The following is a 23,887-nucleotide window of genomic DNA, read 5'->3' as shown; positions in this document are numbered from 1 at the left end:
ATTTTAAATTCCACTTTTTCTTATCAAATGTGGAGCTTGCCAAGCCAATTTGCAGCAGCCTCATCACCAAAGTACAGATCCTCAGACCACAATCAAATCTGGTCAGAGGTTAGTAATCAGTGATGTGTGACTGTTAAACTTAACTGCTCTGGCTTCACTGAGACCAGAAACAATACACCCCTGTAATCTCCCCTGCCAAACATGTTTTTGAAATGCCTTTTCCTGGTTGCCAACCTTCCAAACACACCTAGCAACTCTCCCCTTATTCTGTGCAATTGCCCAACTGTCCATGCCAGCTCCATGCACTAGACATGCTCCTGCTTGGAGTAAATAGGAGATATAGGATCTCCTGGGCCTGTGTGGAGCATAAGTTGTGCAAACACAGATGTGGACTAACCACAAAAATGTGGATATGTATGAGCAGATTGCATGGGGGCTGCAGGCAAAGGGGTATGACAGAGATCAACAGCAGTGATGTGTAAAAGCAAAAGAACATAGCCAGGGATAGCGCAAGCCTTGGGAAGCCAACAATAGATGTGGTGCTATGCTGCAGACCTGGTGCTTTTACAAGCACCACATGTCATATTGCTGTAGACTCCAAAAGCACTCTGCAGACCACTGTGGATACCTTGGTGAAGCCTGAGGAAAAAGACCCCTCCTATGAATAGTAAAGAGGAAGATGAGGACAAGGACAAGAGGGAAGACTTGGCAGGGGACTCCAGACATGTCATGAGCCAAGCCCTATTTGAGACGCCACCACAGTCTAGCCATTCCCACCAGCAGAGCACAGATGAGATGATGAAGGGGAAGGGACTTTGTTTTAAATGTTTGCATAGATTTTTCCTTATAATCCTTAAATGTAAAGATGGTGCAAGGCCCATCACCAAGCTAACAAAACAAAGTATCAACCTTTTATTGTTTTACTCATATAAGAAGAGTTAGAGGTACAACAAACAGAAGTAGAGCCATTGGGTTAGGTGGCAGCAGGGTGGGGGGCAGGGGAGACCACGTGGAGCAGTTTGTTTATATTCATAGGGATGCCCCTTTTATCCTACTGACATATTGTGACAAAACTTTCATGGAGATACTTTGCAATTCTCTCCTGAAGGTTGCCAGGGATGCCTGCTTTATTTCTTCTTCTGTGGTAGGACACTTTCCCACACCACTCTATGATGAATTTGGCTGGCACCATTGCAGTACACATGCTAGCAGTACATAGGCCCAGGAAGGACACAAGTAGTAGTTGTACTCACTGTGCCTTTGTGACCCTCAGGAGCAAGATATCATATTACCACTACCTGTGGAAAATAGTGTCAATATTCAGTGTCATTGCCCTGTACTCATACTGATGGAATAGGGATTAAAATTTTATCTCTCCAATCAACAACAAAATCCTTCCCCTCCATCCCTGATGGGTGATATTTATCATGGCTGGGATGGAGAGTGGTGCTTGGCTGAGGTGCGCCCAAGCTGATGTGTCAATAAGTATTTCTTATTAAAAATATTTAAGAGAATAAGAGAAGGGAGTTTTGAAATTTATGCTTCTCTCTTCCTTGTGTCTTTAAACCAATGATACATCTGTCTGTCTTTATCAGCAGTTTTTGGCATGGCGTCCTTTGAAGAGTGCCTCCTCCATAGATGCAGAACTCCTGACCCAGAGGAGGAGGAAAAAGAAGTGGACTAGTGAGGATATGTCCAACAAGATCCTGTAAGCCAATATGACTGACATCATGGAGAAAGACAGAGAGGACAGGAAAAAGACCCAGGACTCCAAGCAGGACAATGAGGAGGAAATGAATCAGGTCATAATGTGTCTTCTTAGGCAGCAAATCAAATACTGCAGATCCTGATTGACCTAAAGGGGCAAAAATCCCAGACTCTCCATCCTTTGCAGCCCTTGGAAAACTCCATGATTACGGCTCCCAAACCCCACAACATATTACATGCCCTCACAGGGTGCATCATTACCCCTACCACTCTAGCAAGGAGAACCACAGCTTCACATACACTGACCTGTGAGAATGACGGTGGGTACAGATGTACCCACAATGGACTACATTTAAATAGATAGAAATATTTACATCCTTCTACTTTTAAATTACCACCCATTAAGTTTATGTTAAAAATTTGTATAACATTGCCTGTGAGGTTTTTTGCACATTGAATTTCTGCAGGTTTTTTTTCTGTTCAATAAATTTCTAGTTTTGGAGAATCAAATTTTTTAGTTCATGATAAATATTCCAGACTGTATAGCGGTAATCAAAGCAAACAATACTTGTAAAAGTATACCAAGCACATAGATTCAGGAAAACACCCAGACTTATTTATAAATGAACAGCAATAATTCTTAGCAGCACCCAAAGCTGCCGGCCCAGAGAACATTCCAGAACAGAACACTACTGGATGGATGACTGTTAAAGTGTTCTTTCAAAGCATCCCTCAACCACACAGCTCCACACTGGGCTTTTATAACAGTCCTTGTGTCTGGCCACTCAAAATCAGCAGATTGTTACTCCGCATCTGCCCTGCACTCTGGCAACTGCCTTTCTACTTTTGTCTCACACATACTATGCAGAACACAACAGGCAGCTATAAACACGAAAATGTTTCTCACTGAGATCCAATTTAGTGAATAAACACCACCATCATCCCTTCAATCTGTCAAAAGCACAGTCAGCAATCCTTCTGCACTTTCTGAGCTGATAGACGAATCTTTTCCTGGAGCTGCCAAAATGACCAGTGTACAACTTCATGAGCAAGGGGAGCAAGGAGTAGGCTATATCCCACAGAATCACTGTTGGCATTTCAATATTGACAATGGCAAGGTGGGCTGGTACCAAAATATGGACTACTGTCTATTGCCCCACTGCAATTCGAGTACCCCATTGCTGCAGATCCATCCACTATTGCCTGCAAAGGAGGAGATGATTAAAGGCCCTACACATTTGCATTACAGTAATAATAAATAACAATACTAATAATAATGCACCAGCAATCTTCTGGACTTTCATTTTTTACATCTCATTTGGAACTTGTATGCCTTTATAAGTGGGATTGGCTTCCAAATATAACAGCCAAATATAGAGAAAAATGTAAAATATTCAGAGTGATTGCATGAGTAACTCCTAGATTTTAAGGAAGGTACAGGATGTTTACCAGAAAAAGGACATTTTTAAAGATAAGGGAAAATTACAAGTAGAAACAATAAAAAATAATACAGTCAGTTCAGTCAGTTCTAGCTCTTATACAGTATACAGCAAACAAGGAGATCAAATTGGGTTTTTCTAATATCACAGGGTTGCTATTTAATTTCTAAAATATTTAATTATTTTACCTTGGCAACCTAAAACTGAGGAACAGATTACTGTTCCCACTGCATAAGGAAAAAACTGACAACAATTAGTATTTATTCTTGTTGCTTTTGTAATAAAAATAGAATTCCATCACTTTCAAGGAAATGTAAAATATTAATAAGAATGTGATGAACTGAGTAAATGTGACGCCATAAGGAAATGATGGAGAACAGGTTGGAAATATAGTGCTTTTGGAATGTACTACATTATCAAGCTTGTGACTGTGCATTTTGACAAGAGCAGCCCTCAGATTGATATAATAGCCAAAGGGCACTCTTCCTACTGAGAAGCCGTTTGTTTCCATTTGGAAAAGGGAAGAAAAAAATGGATTCCAGCCTACAATCAATAGAGAAGCTTCTAGCTCCTCAAGCCCTGTCTCATTCACAAGAGATCACTAATGAGTGAAAAAAAAAGCATGAGATATGGACCAAAATGCAAAAATCACCACCCCCATATGCAACACAAAAAATGTTAAGCCTATTACAGAGCAAAAAGTTAGATTTTTATTGGTTGTGGACAAAAAGTTAATATTTATAATTGACAACACACAAAACAAAGTCTACTTTCTAGAGAACTTGATTATTTAGGAGAATAGAAATGAATTATAGGTCTATCTATAGGGGTATCTAAAGCATCAACAGTTCAAATCCAACCCAGATTAGTGTTGAATTTAAATGGTTACCATAAAATGTCTTCTCAGTGCCAGTGTAAAATGAACCTGCTGATCACAGGCCATTTCCTAGTGAACAGGTGTCTACACCACAGAAGGCACCATTATAGCTGGCACTAATTAGCACAGCTGTTGGCAGTCTTAGGAAAACGGTTAAGGTCTGAATGATCATGTACAGATTATGAAATATTCCCACTAATTAAAAAAAAATCTGGCTGGGTTTGTACCCAGGCCGTTGACTAAAGAGTGCTGGTGTTGCTAGCTAAATTTCTTGCGCCAAAGGTATAGGATCCCAGAGTGCAAGATTCTGCTTTAATGCAAAAAGTGTTCCAACTGGGGCTGAGCACTCCTATTACCATTGACACAGGGCAGGAGGCTACCCTACTGCATAAGTAGTAGCTGTATAAATTAAAGCTGTGCAGTGACTACTGTTGTAAAATACCAGGTAATGGATCCCTGCATATCAGAGGGCAGGACTGAGGTCTTAGATTGTAATGATAATGTTTATGAATACTAGGGTGACTATATTTCCCTATGCTGAATATGGTACACCTGTAAAATTACTTGTATTCAAGCGAGTTCAACAGCAATCAAGCAGAACTATGCAGTACAAACATTCAAATTAACATCAAGTTGACTGAGCCCCGGTTAAAAAGAAATACTGTGTAACTGAATTCTTTTTATTTACCTTCTTATCCTTAAGACTAGGGTTCATATGGGGAGAGGTGACACACACACACCCCTACCTCCCCCCACTCCTGTACACCTCTTTCACATGGAGGGGTGACCGGCCAACCCAACCCTCCCTGCCCAGGACTCTCCACCCTCCACGCCTGGCTGGGCCCCCAGGAGGGACCTGTGGGCTGGGAGGGGGAATGACCTAGACTATGTCTTTACAAAGCTCATCTCTTCTCTCCCCTCCCATCCACCCCCCCCCCCATGTGGGTGGAAACAGCTTGTCCCTTCCTGCCCACACAGTGTCAAAAGGCAGCTAACACCTCCAGGATGCTGCTGGCCATCAACATAATCCAGCTGCCTCCTGTCCCCAGGTACAGCGTGGGCAGGAAGGGGTGAAGCCCTAAGGATGCATTGTGCACCAGGGCCCAGGGAATCTGACTGCAGGGGCTGCAGCGAACCCAGTCAGAGAGGTGGCTCAGCAGAAGAGGGTGCTAGGGGATGGAGCAGCCCCGCGTTCCCTGGGAACAGGACCCGGAGCGGGTGAGGAGGGTGCTAAGCCTCAGATCTGGGGCCTGAAGATTCAGGGCATAAACAGGCTGGAAATTGCTTTCATAGATTCATAGATACTAAGGTCAGAAGGGACCATTATGATCATCTCGTCGACCTCCTCCCCTCCCCCCGCCACTCCAGAGCTTAAATGAGGGGCAGAGAGAATTCCCTGTGCCAGCGCTGTGTGTGCCTTTGGTTCATGCAGGGCTCACTTCCTCCTGGCCAGTGCCCTGGGCCACAGAGTCTTGGGCTTTCCCAGGGCTCTGGCCCAGCCAGAGGCAGTGGGGGAAGGAAGGAACCTGCCCAGCAAGCTGCTGGTGAGCTGAACGCTCTGACCAGGAGCTGGGTCTCAGCACAGCACTGGGAGTGGGACATGCCCCGCCAGGGGGATATGGAAGAGCTGTGGGGATGAAAAGCCAAAGCAGGGAGATGATAGTGAGAGGGGAGCTCATAAAGGGCCAATGGGTGGACAGCAGAGGCAACACATAACTGGCCACCGCCCTGCACCTATCCACACTCACCTGCCACAGCAGCTCGTAGTATGCAGCTAGCGCTGGCTGGAAACAGAACGGGGTCTGGGGCCAAGAGCTGGCATGCAGTGGGGGCTGCACTGACAGACCAGAGGGGAAGTGCCCGGCCCCACACGCTGCATCTTTGCCACGCCACCAGCCTTACACACCCACTCCCGTCAGCAGTCACTGCACACTCCCCTGACTGCTGGTGGGCAGGCGGCTGACAAGCAGGGATCCAGCCAGCAGCAGGACACCCCAGTACTGATGGGGGGTGGGGTGGGAGAGACAGAAAATATGGGACAAAATTTGCCCATTTTAAAGAAAAAATTGGGACACCAGCAGGAGGGCCTAAATACGGAAATGTCTCTTTAAAAACGGGATGTCTGGTCACCCTAATCAATGCCACCATATCAACACAGGGAAACTTTACAAACTATCAATTTAAAAAGAAAAATAGATATTTGGTCATTGGATTTAATCCAGACCAGGTTAGTGGTGACTGAAAATCTGTATGACTGAGTGACCGATGTTCTGGGGCCTGCGTAAACTGAGTTTGCTGATTTTCCAAATTGGAATTGGTGTCTCAAAAACCATCATCGTTAGTGGTGCTAAATGCCACCATTTCTGGGAATCTCCACAGAGGCACTGAGGATTAAATGAGCATAGAAACCTAACTCTCAGTCCTCATCACCTAGAGGTCTCCTCAGATCTGAACTGAGGCATACACTGGTGGGACAGTTTGGGATGAAACCCGAGATAGTTGTTGTCCCCACAATACTTGCTCAGTTCAATAAGCAGAAACTTTCAATATCTTGTGACAGACCTTTGACACTTTTTTATCAGCATTATATTTAAAATGTAAAGAAAAAATTACAGATTAATCTGAATTGTCTCTGAATAGTAATTGAAGTTTTCCAGGCCGTGTCAGTAGCCCTTTAGCTCACACCAGTTGCCTTCCTTCCCCACAAAGAGTCTGCCTAAGCTTTCAATTTCTTGGTTTCTGTCAGGCTGAGAAATAAACATACTTTAAAAATCCTATTTTTTTTTTTAAAAAAATGACTTTGCTGACAGTCATCAATAAAATGGAAGTAACAGAAAGATGATAACGGTTTGAATTTTGCAATAACTTTCTAAGTGCACTTACTGCAGATACTTCACATATCTTCTCTGTGCTCTGCAGTCAAACTGGACAATGAAACGACCACCTGTTAACTGCTAACAATGTGTCATTACCAGTTCTCATGCCTTTTTAAAGCAATTTTGGCTCTAGCTGCCAATAATTCTGGCGACGATACTTGTGTGAACATTAAGGGCACAGAAAGCCAAAGGCAGAAAACTGACAATACAGTTTGTGCTTGGACTGCTAATAAGTAAGTGAATACTATGATTTTTCTAATTCCAAATAATTACTTAATCTCATGGGGAAAAAAAAATCCAGAAACATATTTTTAAGCAATGCAATCTACAGTATTTAAATATAAGCTTCAGTTCGGTGAGATTTCACACCAGATACTTTCAAATTTTAAACTGTTTAAACAGCCTCTAACAAGAAAGAGGCCAATCACAATTCTCTAAGGTCTAAAAAAGAAATATAGACTAAGTTTATGTCATTGGTGGTGATCAGTTTCTTCTGTTCTGTCTCTTAAATCATTGTTGAGTGAAATATAAGAATTATGATACCATGAAAACAAAAAACGTCAGCAAATGGTGAGACAGTTGCAAGGCACTTTGCCATTAACTTTAGTTGAAATAGAATCAGGGCCTTAGACTGTTTCACGGCTTGTTGAGCCTTTTTTAAAATGTGTAGCAAAGAATACAATGTAATAATACAATAAAAGATAGATAAAAACATTCTTACATGCTACAACCAAAGCTGCTTTACACTCTATTAAAAAGAGAAAAACAAATCTATTCAACTGGACAAGCTACAGAAACCAAATATTGCTATAGGTTTCAAAATGAGGGAGTTAACTGAATTTACTTTTGTATATACATATGTAATTCTCACTGTTGCTACCTATATTTACATCCATTTATCATGGAGAATAAATCATCCATCCATCTAGCTGTGGTATTTCTAAGGCTTGTATCACCTTAGCATTTAATACCCCGATCCTCCAGAGAGTTATGCACAGGCAAATTCTTGTGCCTGCACAGAGCTCCACCACTTGGTGAATTTCAAGACATATGCGAAACTGAGTTTATCCTAGAATCAGTACATGTATCTCATATAGAAAAAGAGAAACAATTCTAGTTTTGAGGGTGTGTATGGCATCAGGAACCCATGAAAAAGCTCTGTGCCTTTAGTCCTCACAAAATCATAAACATCTCAACAAAATTTCAGAAAGAAAGATTATCTGGAGCAGAATAAATCAACACCGGTTTCAGAGAATTTTCCCTTATAATCATCCTAGGCAAATAAAGTAAAACTTCAGACTTTTGGAATTTAGTTTTTTTCATAAAATTATAGTAATGTTTCTAGTTGTCTGAAGCAAAGGATCTGCCTTTTCCAGTACACAACTGAAGTGCACAAACTTCTATCAGATAAAATTCCTCTATCAAAATTAGTCTTTTTCCTGAAATAGAAATAAAGTCATTGTAATAGAATGTTAGGATAAGATCCATGTCTCTTACTTCTAAAATAAACACCTTGGATATATGTCTTTGCTTCATGTGAAATTTATTTAGGTTAGAAAACAATGTCCCCCCAACTCAGATACCTGCAGATAAAAATTGTCCTTTGCTTACAGTTATTTACCTGAACAAGGGCAAAAATAGGCCCTAATATTAAGTTACTAGTTTCATTACATTTTATACATAAAACAAATTATCTTATACAAACAGTTATTTAGTTTAAAAAACTTACTTAGAGATCTTCTGTGTTCAGACTTTGGTTCTTTGGACTCTGTACTTAAGCTGCTCAGTAATTCACTGCTAGAGGATTTTTGAAGTTTGAACTCCAGATTTCTTGGTTTACAACTCTGTTCTTTTGGCTGGAAATAATGATTTTTTTAAAAAAAATATTATATGGAACAATTAAGTACAAAATTACAGAACATTCATAGAATCAGAAACGGATAGACACTTATACCAGATGATATAATGAATATTTAAGTTAAGGAAAGTGTAATACAAAACCTGTTCACCATAAGACTGCTGTTTTATAACCCTTACAGTTGGTTTTAATTTCTCAAATAAATTTCAGATGCTAAATTGGAAAACAAAAGGCCTAATTCTTTATGTTGGTGACTGAAATGATTTCCCCACTGCATGTGTTTCCAAAGGGTGTTTCTGAATTATTGCAAAGAGGAAGTTTGTTTAAAATAGTCTGCCTTCCTATCTTGGAAATTACAGTAATTGTTGAGTTTGAAGTACCACTAATGTGGCATTGGATTCAATTTGAATGCATTTGGGAGGTGGAGAGAAGGGGAGGACTCAATGATCCCCTCTTCTCCTACTTCACCCATATGGAAGGTGACTGAACGGGACTGGTCTCTTACAACAAGAGGGGCAGTGCTATTGTAGCTGATGATACTCAACACTCCAAAAGGGGTATGACCAGGCAAAATAGAGATGTAATCACTCTGGTGCCCACAAGCTCAGATGAATTTTTAAAGAGAAATGCATATTACACCTTTTCATAGTTATAGTGGGGGGCATGGATCAGCGTTCACGTTGCCCTCCCCATTGGTACTCAGCCCAAACCAGGGAAGCTAATCATCTAACCAGCAGACCAAATTTGGTGATGAATCCTGGTCATGTGGTACCTCAGGCACATTGCACATACACTAAGAAGACAGTTATAGCAATTGCTGCATCTGTGTATAATCCTCAGTCTACGCTGACTTGATAACATGCACATGCCACGGTCCTGCATGGACAACATGGGGCAGACAGTCATCTGGTATAAACTGTCATATCTCCACTGATGATGATAATTTACATCAGCTGAGCATCTACCTTTATGTATTTCTTTGTACTGCCCACCAAAGAGGCTCAGCCCCTTAAAGCCAGGATTTCACCCTTAGAGGCATGTTAAAAAAACCCGGCAACTGAATTTATGGGAGCTTAACTGAACAACATAAGCAAGAAAGAGCTTCCACAGAAACTCCACCCAAAACGGTCTAATAGTATATCAAGTGATAGTATATTTGACCAATGAAATACAATGTATGAAGACATACATCCTCAGATCAAACTTCCCTTGGCTGAGTATAGCTTGCAGGTATTACATTGTTTATAGCTCTTTAAAGAAGCTGTCGCCATGTACAAATTAACCCTTTTGGATGTGTCAGACAGACCATGTTCACATAGACCAATTTCAGGTAACATCAACTCAGTTTAAGCAAAATCCCCTGGAAAATTCAGCAAACAAAGATAACTTTTCTTACTAAATTTTGCAGTATTCAAGAGGGGTCAATGTCCTATAAAAAGAAATCCATTCTTGGATCAGGCACAGATAGAAAAAAGGGATTTGGAATTTATACTGAGTATAGCAAAAAGAAAAAAAGAAAAAACTATGGCTGAATTGGGTTGGGTAATTAAAAATGGTTTTCAGAAAATACAACCCTGCTTATTTCTAGAAGAAAAAACCCAGCCTTCCTGGGAGAATAACAGCAATCAGTTACAAAGGAATATTATTTGCTAGTGCTATTCTTGTGAATAAGTAATATGAAAATGCATAAAAGGCTCAAATGTATTAAGAGTTCTATTGAAGATTATATACTGTAGGCTGCATAAACAGAAAATGTAAAAATTCATTAGTTATTAAGCGCTTATGTGCTTTTACAACCCACAGTAAACCAATGCCCTTGTTATTCCAGAGAAATAAATGCAGCATTCTGTTTTAAGACAGGAATCAAATGACTTTTTAGTTCAACAACCTTGTTTATTTGACTTTTTTTTTACAAGATATACATACATACATATTTATGTATCCTTCAAATAAAGGAAAATCTCTGTAGCTAGCTAACTTTCTGCATGTCTAAAACCTGTATAGATGCCTAAGCAAATGAAGTTTAAATTACTACATCTTAATTAATAAAGGTAACAGCCAAAACAAATACATACCAATCTGTCAATTGCATTTTTGATAGCGTGGAACCAATCCAATATGATGAAGTCAATATCAGACTGAAGGAGGAATTCATTTCCTGATATTGTTGTGATCTGGTTGCAGGAAGGGGGGGAGTAAGAAATGACAGGTAAGCAAACCACACAAGATAGATCATTTTATTTTATTTTATTTTATTTTTGGTAATATATATTCTCTCACACACTGAAATGCTTTCTTTTTGTGCCAGTAATTATCTCTTAGAGTACTGGGAGTTACCTAGCAGTTTTGAACCTCTCTTTGAAAACTGTTAGTCTATGTCACAACAAATGACTTATTGTATCAGTAATATAACTATTAAATACAAAGAATACTAAAATAATGTTAATGTGACACAAACTAAGAAAAGCCAGGGAATTCAAAGTTAAGGCAGACGGTTCAAATTTAAGTTAAGGCTCTCTGGAAAAAAATGCGTGTGTTAGAATTAATTGTGAATTTCCTATCATTTTAGACTTCTGTTTCAACTCTGCTAGCATTTTTTTATATTTGATTTCTCTATATTGAAGATTATAAATGTATTTACCTAAGATCCCAGAATGCCTCTTTCTGAACACTTCAGTCAAATTCACATTAGTGTTATTTCTTTTTTTTAAAAAAAAACATACAGATATATATATAGCAAAGTAATTAGGAGCCCATTTACCAAGAAAAATAGTTTATTTGAATACAAGTCAATTTACATTTTTGACCCCCCACACTGGGAATATTTACCAAAAGAATATTAATTCCCCTGACATGCAGCTCTACAATCTAAAGTAGCTGGTAATATTTGATGCAAATATGCAGACATTATCTTTCTCTCAGTCTGAACTTTTTCTGAAGTGTTATAGGAATTATTCATATTTTGAGAAAGACACAGAGAATGCCCATGTCATCACATAGAGGGACTGTGCATGAAAGATTCACAGTATAGGGGATGTACAAGTGGTCTATAAATTTGGCCATTCAGACATGCTCCAAACTTTAAAACTGGGGACCAAATCCTGAGGCTCTTACTCAGGTCTTTCACAAGCAAGAATCTCACTGAAATTTTTGTCCAAGTAAGGAATGAGGAAAAATGTAATAAGGTTGGCAATATTTGGACTTGGATGTTCATTTAAACAGAGAAACATGATATGGTGTGGTGTTACTGTCTAGTCTCACTACACCTGGAGTTCATTTTAAGGCATCAATTGTCATTACCACTAAATTGCAACGCTATTAATTTGACCACGCCCTGGAGTGCTTAATTGCTAGTCAAACCTTCATCATGGAGTGATATCCACAAGCACAGACCCTTATGACCACATGAATCCCACTGATATCAGCACACATCATTTCCCCATCTCCTCTTCCCTGCCATGACACCAGAAAAGGTGGCAAAAGGCAATGCAGCCCAAGGTTTTAACAACTGATCTGTGACTCTCTCTGTTTTGAGGAAACTTCTCTAAAAGGTTCCAGAATCAGCAGCAGCTAAGGAGATTCCTGGCAGCACAGCTCCATGAAGCCATCCTGTCAGAGGGCTAGGGAAGGTGGGGCAAAAGGTCCAGGACTTAGTTTCAAGTCACAGGGCTTCTGTGAAGATATACATCTGCAGACTCATGCAGATCCACTGAGATTCCTGGGCACTGGAAGTGGACATGCTGCCCATTCCATTATGAGCAGGAAGGAGACGACAGACTTTCAGAATGATTGGGGAAAATTCAGAGCCCCTTCCAGAAAGGAGCCAATCAGCTCATAGCTAATTATATTAACCCCTAGCATAATCACTATCATGTAGATCTCAAACACTTGATTCCCAACGCCAGTGTTGTTATCCTGCTTGTGAACTACAAAGGTAAAATCCCCCTCTCTTTTTTTAGCGACAGTACAAATTCAAAATCCAATTTAAGGTAACCAGATCTCTGATTATTTCTCTGGTTTACACTGAAAGCTTTTGGGTTATAAATGTATTACATAACATCACAATTTATTAACATACAAATGCAGAAATTAATTCAACCAAACACAGAAGACAATCCTATCTAATACATCTCTTTCACTATAAACAAATAATTATTACAATTATAAAAAGGAATAACATTTTCAAAGAAAGAGCAACATACATTATTAGATTTACTGTATTTTGAAGGCTTAAGAAGGACACAACATAGTTCAGTCTTCCGTTCAGTAAATTCAGGCTTTATTAAAATACAAGTATTTCAACGTTGCAACAACATTGTACTGTATGATATGAAAAAGAGATACTTCATTGCTAACAAGACTAAAGCAAAATACATTTTGAAAGTTTCTGTGTCTGAACATGTTATTGTAATAATCATATATAAATGGTGATTTATGAATAAATCAGTAAAATAGATCACAGAGCTGTAGGAAGAGAATTCATTCAAAATACTTTCTGTAAGATATAGTTCAAGTCTGTTTCTCTCTTTCTTCATACTAATCTTCACAGTAACTAGGCAATTTCAAGAAGACTGCTACTGCTCTCTACAGTTTAAATGCATCCACTTCTTAATTACAGTCAGTAATTGACTTTGTTCTGCTCCATTCCAGTCTTTCACAGGAAAGCAGTTCCAAAGGCTTTGGCTGGTAAATCCCATTTAATGTGTAGGTTTCCCATCCCTCTTTTATATATTACCTCTTTAGGATTTCTGATAAATGGTTCTTGGAAAGGATTGCTAAACCATACTTGTACTTTGAACAATCGAATTTCCAACACCCTTGGGAAAAGACATCAGTAAAGAATTCTAGCTTTGACTAAACCTTGTGATTGAACAATTTATGATCACTGCCCTAATGCTGTATAACTAACAAGTGTAAATGGTTCAATATTAAGGCATGCTAACATGCCATCTCTGTATCAGGCATAGCTGAAATAAACATAGGGACTAGACAAAAATTAAACACAACTCTGCAAAAGAATGAAGAGCTCAAGTTAGAGCTACCAGTCTCCATTTTGACTATTACTCCCCTTATTTAAATATCTCCTGAAATCCCGTCTCTCTGCATATCATGTTTTCAAGGCATGTATTCTGGCAACTATGTGTTGATGTACCTTTAACAAATTGCTGATATTGTCAATATATACTAGATACCTTAAAGGAATAAATAATTGTGTAGCGCCCTGTTATTTGGGGAGGGAGTGTCATCCAGTGGTTAGAACAGATGACTAGGAATCAGGACTCCTGGGTTCTCTTTCTGGTTCTGTCATTGACTTGCTATGAAGAGAGTATCCCATAGACCACCTTCCCTTCCATTGGTCATTGAGTAACATTCGTTTGGGCAACTGCATCAATTGCTTATGGGGAAAATATTTTTAACTATCTTTAGTGCAATTTTGGAGGTGGAATCAAGGGGGAGAAGCCAGCATGACATTATTAGCTAGCTTTCCACAGGCCATTGGTGGCCTGGACCTCAGTTTGGTAATCATTGTACTAGTTCGAGAGAGCCAAAAGGGCATTTTTACATGACCTCCAAGATATTCCTTGAAATATCTGTATTTCTATTTGCATACACATTTCTATACGCACATTACTTTACTTCCTATGTTTGCTTTAGCCACATTTAATAAGGTAGAAGAAAAATTAAAGATGCTATTGACATACAATTTATATAAGAGCCTTGGAAACTCCAGGGAGGTTAGGAGAGAAATTCATATGAGAGAACAAAAAGACAAAACAAACGTATAAGTGCCCTTATATCAAAGTGCACATTTTCATCTCTTACATTTTAAGGCCTGTTTTTAGTGATAGGCTAATTTCAGACAGTCTAGAGCAAATCTTGATACAGGGCACCTAGCAGTGAAGTGAAAAGTCCACTGTGGGTGAATGGTGGGAAGAAGTGAATGAAAAAAGATGAATAAACCTCTCCTCTGAAACTGGAGGGGCTTGAAGGAGCAGGCCAGAAATCAATGTGATAGTTGATGATAAGACCAGGGCCCATGGGGAATGTGGCCATTCAATGAGTCCTTGCTGCAGCTATTACCATTTCTCTGGAGCTCTCAGCAGAACACAATTCTGTCTCCCATCAGGGGAAGGTAATTTGGCCTTATATAGCACTTTCATTTCTGAGGATCTCAAAGCACTTTACAAACATGGATGAATTAAGCCTGACACCAATCCTGAGAGACAGGTAATATTAATCCCAATGTACAGATTATGAAATGGAGGCACAGCAATGTTAAGTGACTTCCCCAAGTTCATAGCCAAGAAAAAAACCAAAGTCCAGAACCCAGACCTGAGCTTAAGTCACAAAAAAATCCTTCCAGTCACAATATACACAAGATATGAGATCATTGCTGGAAATATACCATATATCTGAAAGCTTTTAAAGGAAACAATAGCAAAGAATCATGAACTAGTATTACAGAGCTTATCAGTTGAATTCTGAGTAGGCCATCTGTGCTTTATGAACATCTGCATCAGAATGGGGAGCAGACAGAGCATAGGCCAGGACATGGAATCACCCTACAGCAATTACTTCAGTCTGAGGCTGCAACCTTATGACCCAGTGCACTCTTAATGTAGTGGGGATGACAAAAAGATAAAAGATTTGCACAGTTCACTCCCTAAAATGTCTTGAGTGCTGGGATGCAGGCAGCCTATGTAGAACCATGCCTGTTGACATTCCAACGTCTGAAACCCATCATAAGCTCCAGGGAGCCCATAAATGCAATGTAACAGTCTTGTTCACTGGATGTCATCTGGTACCTATGCACCCAGCATTTCCCCCTTAGTGAACAGAAAGTATTTTTAATGGTGAAATTAGAGGACACGTTTATGTTTGGAATTTCGGTGATGTTCCTCTTGCAGAGATTCACCCACATCATTTCATAGGGCATAGGGTTTACCCCCCTGTAAGATAGGTGGTTGGAGAACTTGTTTCTCTGAAACAGCACTGATCCAATTCACATGCTCCCCAATCCTTGAACTCTGGAAATGTGTATCTATTGTACCATGTTCCCAAGGTTGCCCTTCAGTCATTGCTAGCCGTCCTGATCCCCCTCTTGGAGAGGGGGCACTGAAAGGATAACAAAGCCTCATGCTGTTTATTTTCCTCAGACATTTTGGAGGGCCAAGCATGGAGTCTCTCTGCCCCACATAGGGCCACCATATCCCCATCCCCAGCCCAGCCAGTCACCATGCTTGGGAAAGAAATGGTGCTGTGGAGGTGGTTGACCTCCCACCTTTTCATGTTGGGGAGCGGCTATCCCTGTGCAGAGGGTTCCCTCCATGCACAGATCTGGGGGTAATGATTTTCTCCTCATATAATTATACAGCAATGCACTGCCCCTCCCCCCCCAACCCTATTGACACATGCTTGGGCCTGCAAATGCCTGAATTTCATCCAGAAACAAAAGGTTAAGAAATTAGGTTTTTTCCCCCTTTTCTTTACATTTATCATTAGAGCATAGCATAAATTTTGGTACAGAATATAGCAGATATTCATGGGTTTATCCACACCCTAAGTGAGCAGAAGTAGAATTTAATTAAAATAAAGTTTGGAGATATTTGGCACTTCTTAGTGGTTTAATTAATTTGGTATGAATTGTATTTGAATTGAATTAAACAGAAACAGAGATCTGTAGTTTTTTTAAAAACACCTCAAAAGTGTATTTCATTGCTAGAAATTGATCTAAATTATTTTCTCTTTGATAATCAAGTCTCTTGCCATGTTTGTGCTGAATAAGTAAGCAGTAAAAAGAAGACTATATAAAATACTTATTTGTGCTCTACTATAATGATGTAAATATGCAACAATGAACAAAATGAACAAAAGCAAAGAAAAAATCAGCATTCTATGCATTTTATTCACCTTGCATCATATACCCATGCTATGATATCGCCTATCAAGCTAACATTGTCATGGTTATGCTAATACTTAAATTACTTAGTGGACTGAAAGGTGTTTATGACCACCACAGAAATTACATTATCAGACAGATTGTCTGTCTCAAATTACAGTCTGGTTTAATTAACCTCTAATAGTCCTTCTGACATGTCAAGTAAAGTTAATATAAAAATGAGGGTGAAATATCAATTTGAAGAAAAAGGTCTTCTATCAGCTCTCCAAAAAAATGTTTCTTGTTAAAACATTTTGTGAGAAAGTATTTGCCTTGTGTTCCCAATGTTGCTAGATGTTAAGTAAATATATGCTGGTTGCAAAAAAGTTGCTTTGGCAACTCTTTTATTAAAATGCATTTGTAACCCCCATCTGTCATGAAAGTTTTGAAAAGTTTGTTTACTTTGGATAGCCGCCTTATCCAAGGTTACCCCAGCAAACAATGATGGCAGTCTTCAGAAGTTGTGTGAGGAACAAGCCACTGGGGATCCATTTTTGTTTTAATTGGCACACACAAACACTTTTCTGGTCTGTCAAAAAGATCAAACTAATATGCATGGAGGGTGTTATATTCTCAGCTTTTGGGAGTAGTAAAGCTCCCTTTATTTAAGTAATTTAAATGATAGACTGCAAAAACTTTGCAAGTCAAAAAATGTTTTATACTTTCTTTGGGAATATTTGTTTTGAGCAACAGCAAATGTTCTACATATCTAACAATGTTGAACCTTATGTTATAATTACCCTGATTCTTTTGACTCTTCAAAAAATTGTTACTAAATCCAAACATTGCTAAATAAAAGAGGCAACAAATAACTCCTGAATTTTTACAACTTCCCCAGTGTTAACAATTGCGAGCCCATTTTATTCCAGAAGTTATGGGCTATGTTTTCAGTGTGTTTAGGTATGATTGATTTGCATGTACCTTTGGTGAAAACCTCAGTAGTGTCATAAGATCAAAACAAGCTGCTCAAGTAAGTAATTTGTTATTTTACACAAATGTTTGGGCTACAAGAAAGAGTGGTTTTCAAGTGGATACAAAATTCTACTGGTTTGAGGTCAAACTTACAAGAAAGAGTGCTTTCTTAATTGACATTGAGATGTCTCTTTGATACCCCCAAACAATTTTGTCCTCAGAGTTCTTAGAACAGACACTTCTTCAGCATAATAAAATCCTCTGTACTCAAAGTTTGGATTGTTCAAAACAGAAGATGTGTCTCTGGGTCTTATTCTTTCCTCTTTCACTTACTCTTTACCAGTTAATTGTACTGGTTACTCCTGAATAACACCAGCTTTAGTGAGGAGAAAATCCAGTCCTCTATATGCATTATAGGACATATTCTTTCCCTTCTTCCTGGGCTATGAAGGATCCCTGAGGCAGTAGAATAGATCTGATTCCAATTCCAAGGCAGATGGATGGTATTTGGGAAACTCTGGAAGGGGAAACAGACCTTCTGAGCAGCAGAAGCACAGGTAGAAAGGCAGGGAAGAAATGGGCTGGAGCTGGTAGAGCCTATGCTCCACAAATAAGTCAGCTATTGTCCCCTGTGTGAGTCACAAGAATAGACAGAGATAAGCAGGCTCTCACAGCCTGTCTTAGAGGGTTAACGTGCAGAGAACTGTAGGTATAGAGGACTCATCCCCCTTAGCTTGTTCAGAATACCTTAATGCCAAGCCTGGCTACTCAGACTGGGAGCTGAGAACAGGATTTGTGTTTGAAATAAAAGGACTGTTAGAGGTTAGTAAAGCCAGACTGTAATTTGAGATAGACAATCTGCCCACTGCATATCAAATTGAATAAAGTTGAATTTTCACTATTATAATTTAAGTTATAATTATCTCTAGTCACCTTTTTTTCAACTCACAAGCAACAGTTTCCATGATAGTCTTCAATTAAAAAATATTATTGCTCTTCTGGTTGAAGAAGTAACTGATGAAGGATTATAAATAATGTCCAAAGTTATAAGCTGAGAGCACTTTTATCCAATCAATGCCACATTTTACTCCCATAGGGCACAAATGATTAACTTCAGAAATCCTGTTCAGTCAATGTCTGGCTAGTCTTTTTGTCAGCAAAATACTACTGGCCAGCTTGGATGTCAGTATTGTCAAACTATTTTTAATGACATGATCATGTCTTGGCCTTTGAAATTGTGTTTTTCCACTGACAAGTATAATACGTTCTCTCTCTCTCTCTCTCTCTCTCTCTCTCTCTCTCTCTCTCTCTTCTCCTCTTCCCTCAGGGAAGAATGGAAATGTACAATGAACACAGAAACAGACCATGCTGGATGTCATGACATTGAACGTGCTCTCTTGCAAACAGCAGCCAACGCTGCCCATCACCACTAAGACCCAGCATCAAGCACCAGTGTTGCACTCCAAAAAGAGCTGGTTAATGTATGTTAGGATTGAGCACCTTCAGCTGAGCCTGAAGACTAGCCAGGCCAGCCTGTTGGGTCACTTTTCCACTTCTTGTCCCCCTCAGCCTGGTTCTAACCATTGAGCTAGGTTGCTGGTGCTTGCCCCTGACAGTGGAATTGATGAAACACTTCTGGCTTCCCCAGCTACAAATGATGTAATGGGAGTGGGGCACATTAGACTTCTGTCGGTCATTCAGTCAAGGGAGCTGGGGATGGCCGCCATCCAGGCATAACGGTTTTAAAGCAGAAAGCATTAGGAAGGTAAGAATGGGGGAGAGGGAGACAAAGGCAAGGAAAGTAGGAAGGAAGATAGACAGAACAAATGATTGAAGATGGAGAAGCAAGAGAGAGAACAATTTAAGACACAATTTAACAAAACTCTCTGACTAAATGGGGAAACGGGCGAAGAAAATTGTGCATATTGTTCAAAGATTAAGACAGAGGGTAATATAACACAATCTTCTCCAAGATACTTTTTCCCTTGAGGCAATAATTTCCTGCTATTGCCTTCATAATCTGTATCTATATATTACACATACACACACGTATTGGCAGTGGTTTCTTGAGGAACCCCATCTTTCTTAGATTTACCAGTGGGACAAGACATTGTGATTAATAGTCCCGCTGTCCAATTTTATATGCACGTTATCACACATTACGATATATGTGAATGAAATGCAACATGATAAGTCACTGTACCAAACAACATCAAAAGGATGATGTGTGCTATGTTTTCAGTACAATCGGCCTAAAGAATATACATGTTTATTTGTTTTAAATACTGCATGCGTGTACATTTTGTTTTGTTGACACTGTAGATTTATTCAACAGTAGCTGAGAATACTTACAACTACATTACTTGAAGGCAAAAGCAGGTAATGCTCTGGGTATTTCATTTCCTCACACACGTCTCCTATTAATAAGTGCTGAGATTACACAACAGGAAAAAGAGACGTTGCTATAAGTATCTTTATACTTATAGTAACGTATTTGGCCATGATTATAAGTGTTTATAAAACATCGAGAATCGTTCCTTGTCTACTTATACTAATGAGAACACCTGTTAACTTTAGAGCTGCACAGACTTATTTGCATTGAATTCAGGCTTTTGCACACTATACATTGCTTTTGAAACAATTAAATGTTTACAGAGAAATATAGCTAAAAGAGGAACAGCAGCTTGAATGCCCTCCAGCCCAAATGAGTGGTAATCCAGGTTTGAGTGAAAAACAGAAATCTGCTGAATTATAATAGTGACGCTAATTCTGTTAGCAGTGAACAAAGGTGTACCTGAAAAGTATGGAAAGCAGATGTGTATTTCTTATTTGTGCGGAGAAGTACCCACTGCTGAGAGAGGTAGTTCATAAGGATGAAATAGTGGTACTGAATATATATTTTTCTCATTCTTATTTTTGCTGCCTCCTTTGCATGAAGTGTTTTTCTTCTTTTTTTCTAATGATATTCCTTCCACATAATGGAAATGCAGCATGTGTAGTCAGTCCTCTAAAAGAGTTGTTCACACTACTTTATTCATTTGTCATTAGACAATGCAATAGAAAAATGCAGGAATCCTTCTAAAGCTAGAGACCCAAACACCATTCTCTGCTATGGAACTTTTCTCAGCTGTCTGAGGGCAAGGGAGGCAAAAGGTCTCTTCCCTCAAACCAGGTCTGCTGAATGATAGTGTAACATTGTGCCAGGATAGCTGATTTTTTGGGATTCTATTTAACAATGATACGAAACATCAAAGCTGCCCATGATAGGAACATGTATCGTGCCAGCTGTGTCAAATTCTTAATCTTAGCAGGCAGGAATGTAAATCTATGATGGTTATCTTTACTTTTCTTGCACAGAGCAACTGGAAAACATACACACAAAATCTGTGCTTTCGTCTTCATCTCTCCATCCTCATCAGCACAAAAATATTAGGAAAAGTTATAGCTGACTATAAATTGTGTGAAATAAGGCTGTTTTAATCATTCATTTAGGAAAATGTTTCCTGTAAAGTAGTATTTTCTTTCTATTATCTGCAAAATATATTCATTAAAATCTTTTTATTTAGTTATTTAACATTTTAAATTTAAAATTATGCTGTTGATATTTACTAAGAATGTAATTATATTGTTAAAATCTAAATGAGCTATGTAGTTGAAAAATTAACTATTTTGTTAGACAATACTTACACAAGTATTTATATTTATACAGCAACTAATAGGAATGCACAGATATCCATGCTATACTTCATAAAGACCAAAGACACACTAAATGAGGGGACACAATCCTGGAACAATTATTCAATCCAAAGGATCTGGAATCAATTTTACTTTATAAGAAATTCAGGATCACTGAATAATCTGGAGCATGGGTTTCTTTTAAAGAACTGCCATTCAGTATGTAAATTTGCTAGTCTAGGGATCCACAGCATGGACTTTTGCATCTCAAAATCCCAGGACAGGTGATGTTGCAATCCCTAGATTTCAAGATTGGAAACAATTAGAGGATCATAGGATTCTACTTTTTCTCAACTCTGGAACTGCATTGACAGCTGTGGACAAGCATTGGCCCATACATAAATATGGAATTCTAAGTAGTATTATAGCAATGCCGTAAATAAACAGCCCAAAATATTATTTCACAATATCAGACAATCAAAATTTCTGTCATTTAAAAAATAGGTGTCTCAAAGTAGCTCTTATAGGGAAAGGCAGAAAATAACATGTAACTCATTATAAATGCACTAATGCTGAAATTCACCCTTTACAAAACTTCAGCTATCTTTATAGGGGTTGAGAAAAACTAATTTCAATAGATTCATAGATTCATAGATACTAAGGTCAGAAGGGACCATTCTGATCATCTAGTCTGACCTCCTGCACAACTCAGGCCACAGAATCTCACCCACCCACTCCTATGAAAAACCTCACCTATGTATGAGCTATTGAAGTCCTCAAATTGTGGTTTAAAGACTTCAAGGAGCAGAGAATCCTCCAGCAAGTGACCCGTGCCCCATGCTACAGAGGAAGGCGAAAAACCTCCAGGACCTCTCCAATCTGCCCTGGAGGAAAATTCCTTCCCGACCCCAAATATAGCGATCAGCTAAACCCTGAGCATATGGGCAAGATTCACCAGCCAGATACTACAGAAAATTCTTTCCTGGGTAACTCAGATCCCATCCATCTAATATCCCATCTCAGGAGATTAGGCCTATTTACCCTGAATATTTAAAGATCAATTAATTACCAAAATCACATTATCCCATCATATCATCTCCTCCATAAACTTATCGAGTAGAATCTTAAAGCCAGATAGATCTTTTGCCCCCACTGCTTCCCTTGGAAGGCTATTCCAAAACTTCACTCCTCTGATGGTTCGAAACCTTCGTCTGATTTCAAGTCTAAACTTCCTGGTGGCCAGTTTATACTCATTTGTTCTTGTGTCCACATTGGTGCTGAGCTTAAATCATTCCTCTCCCTCTCCTGTATTTATCCCTCTGATATATTTATAGAGAGCAATCATATCTCCCCTCAACCTTCTTTTAGTTAGGCTAAACAAACCAAGCTCCTTAAGTCTCCTTTCATAAGTCAAGTTTTCCATTCCTCAGATCATCCTAGTAGCCCTTCTCTGTACCTGCTCCAGTTTGAATTCATCCTTTTTAAACATGGGAGACCAGAACTGCACACAGTATTCCAGGTGAGGTCTCACCAGTGCCTTGTATAATGGTATTAAAACCTCCTTATCCCTACTGGAAATGCCTCTCCTGATGCATCCCAAAACCACATTAGCTTTTTTCACAGCCATATCACATTGGCAGCTCATAGTCATCCTATGATCAACCAATACTCCAAGGTCCTTCTCCTTTTCCGTTACTTCTAATTGATGCGTCCCCAGCTTATAACTAAAATTCTTGTTATTAATCCCTAATTGCATAACCTTACACTTCTCACTATTAAATTTCATCCTATTACTATTACTCCAGTTTACAAGGTCATCCAGATCCTCCTGTATAATATCCCGATGCTTCTCTGAATTGGCAATACTTCCCTGCTTTGTATCATCTGCAAACTTTATAAGCACACTCCCTCTTTTTGTGCCAAGATCATTAATAAAAAGATTAAATAAGATTGGTCCCAAAACCGATCCCTGAGGAACTCCACTGGTAACCTCCCTCCAGCCTGACAGTTCGTCTTTCAGTAGGACCCATTGTAGTCTCCCCTTTAACCAATTCCTTATCCACCTTTTGATGTTCATATTGATCCCCATCTTTCCCCATCAATACCTTCTACCAGCCATAAACCACCCACAAACATGCACTGCAGGCCCTCCTCCACAACATCTTCCACTGTCCTCCAAATTATAACAGGGTTTGGGTTACTGGATCTAATAAATGTAGATTCAGTGATCCAGACCTTGACTTACCCTCCCTATGCCTCAGCCTATTCAGAGCCAGAATGGAGAGACCATCTATAGAGACTCCTTTCATGGAAGCATAATCTGTATCTGTCAGTGCAGGACCACTTTGATGTTTTGTGCAAGGCCTTCAAGCCTCCAATGAATTTCATCCTAAAAGTGCAGCTTCTAAAACTCCTGACATATCTGTGGGGGCACCAAGTTCCCTGGTGAGTCAGGATTTACTGAGTAAATTAATCTCACCTCAGGTTGGTTAAGGGACATATTGAGAAATCACCCTCACAACTTTCTTAAAAAATGTCATGATGTTATTTGCTTTATGGACAATAATAGAGATGTAGAACAGACCAACCTGTCACAAAAGATTA

General features: G+C 39.2%; 1 protein-coding gene across 3 annotated transcripts in view; it reads right to left on the bottom strand.

Annotated features, from left to right (window-relative positions):
- Positions 1–23,887, bottom strand: part of ARHGAP15 (Rho GTPase activating protein 15) — a 450,542-nt gene that overhangs the window by 208,113 nt on the left and 218,542 nt on the right. For all 3 annotated transcript variants that reach the window (XM_038422842.2, XM_043505082.1, XM_043505081.1), the window contains 2 exons: positions 10,833–10,931; positions 8,629–8,755 (listed from right to left, as the gene is read on the bottom strand). In XM_038422842.2, the coding sequence (XP_038278770.1) occupies positions 8,629–8,755; positions 10,833–10,931 (226 nt within the window). The remainder of the gene's footprint in view (positions 1–8,628; positions 8,756–10,832; positions 10,932–23,887) is intronic.

The sequence above is a fragment of the Dermochelys coriacea genome, chromosome 11 (assembly GCF_009764565.3).
Source record: "Dermochelys coriacea isolate rDerCor1 chromosome 11, rDerCor1.pri.v4, whole genome shotgun sequence".
In the NCBI taxonomy this organism is placed as follows: Eukaryota; Metazoa; Chordata; order Testudines; family Dermochelyidae; genus Dermochelys; species Dermochelys coriacea.
The sequence above is the reverse complement of the archived record's forward strand: the minus strand, read 5'-3'. Positions and strand labels throughout refer to the sequence as shown.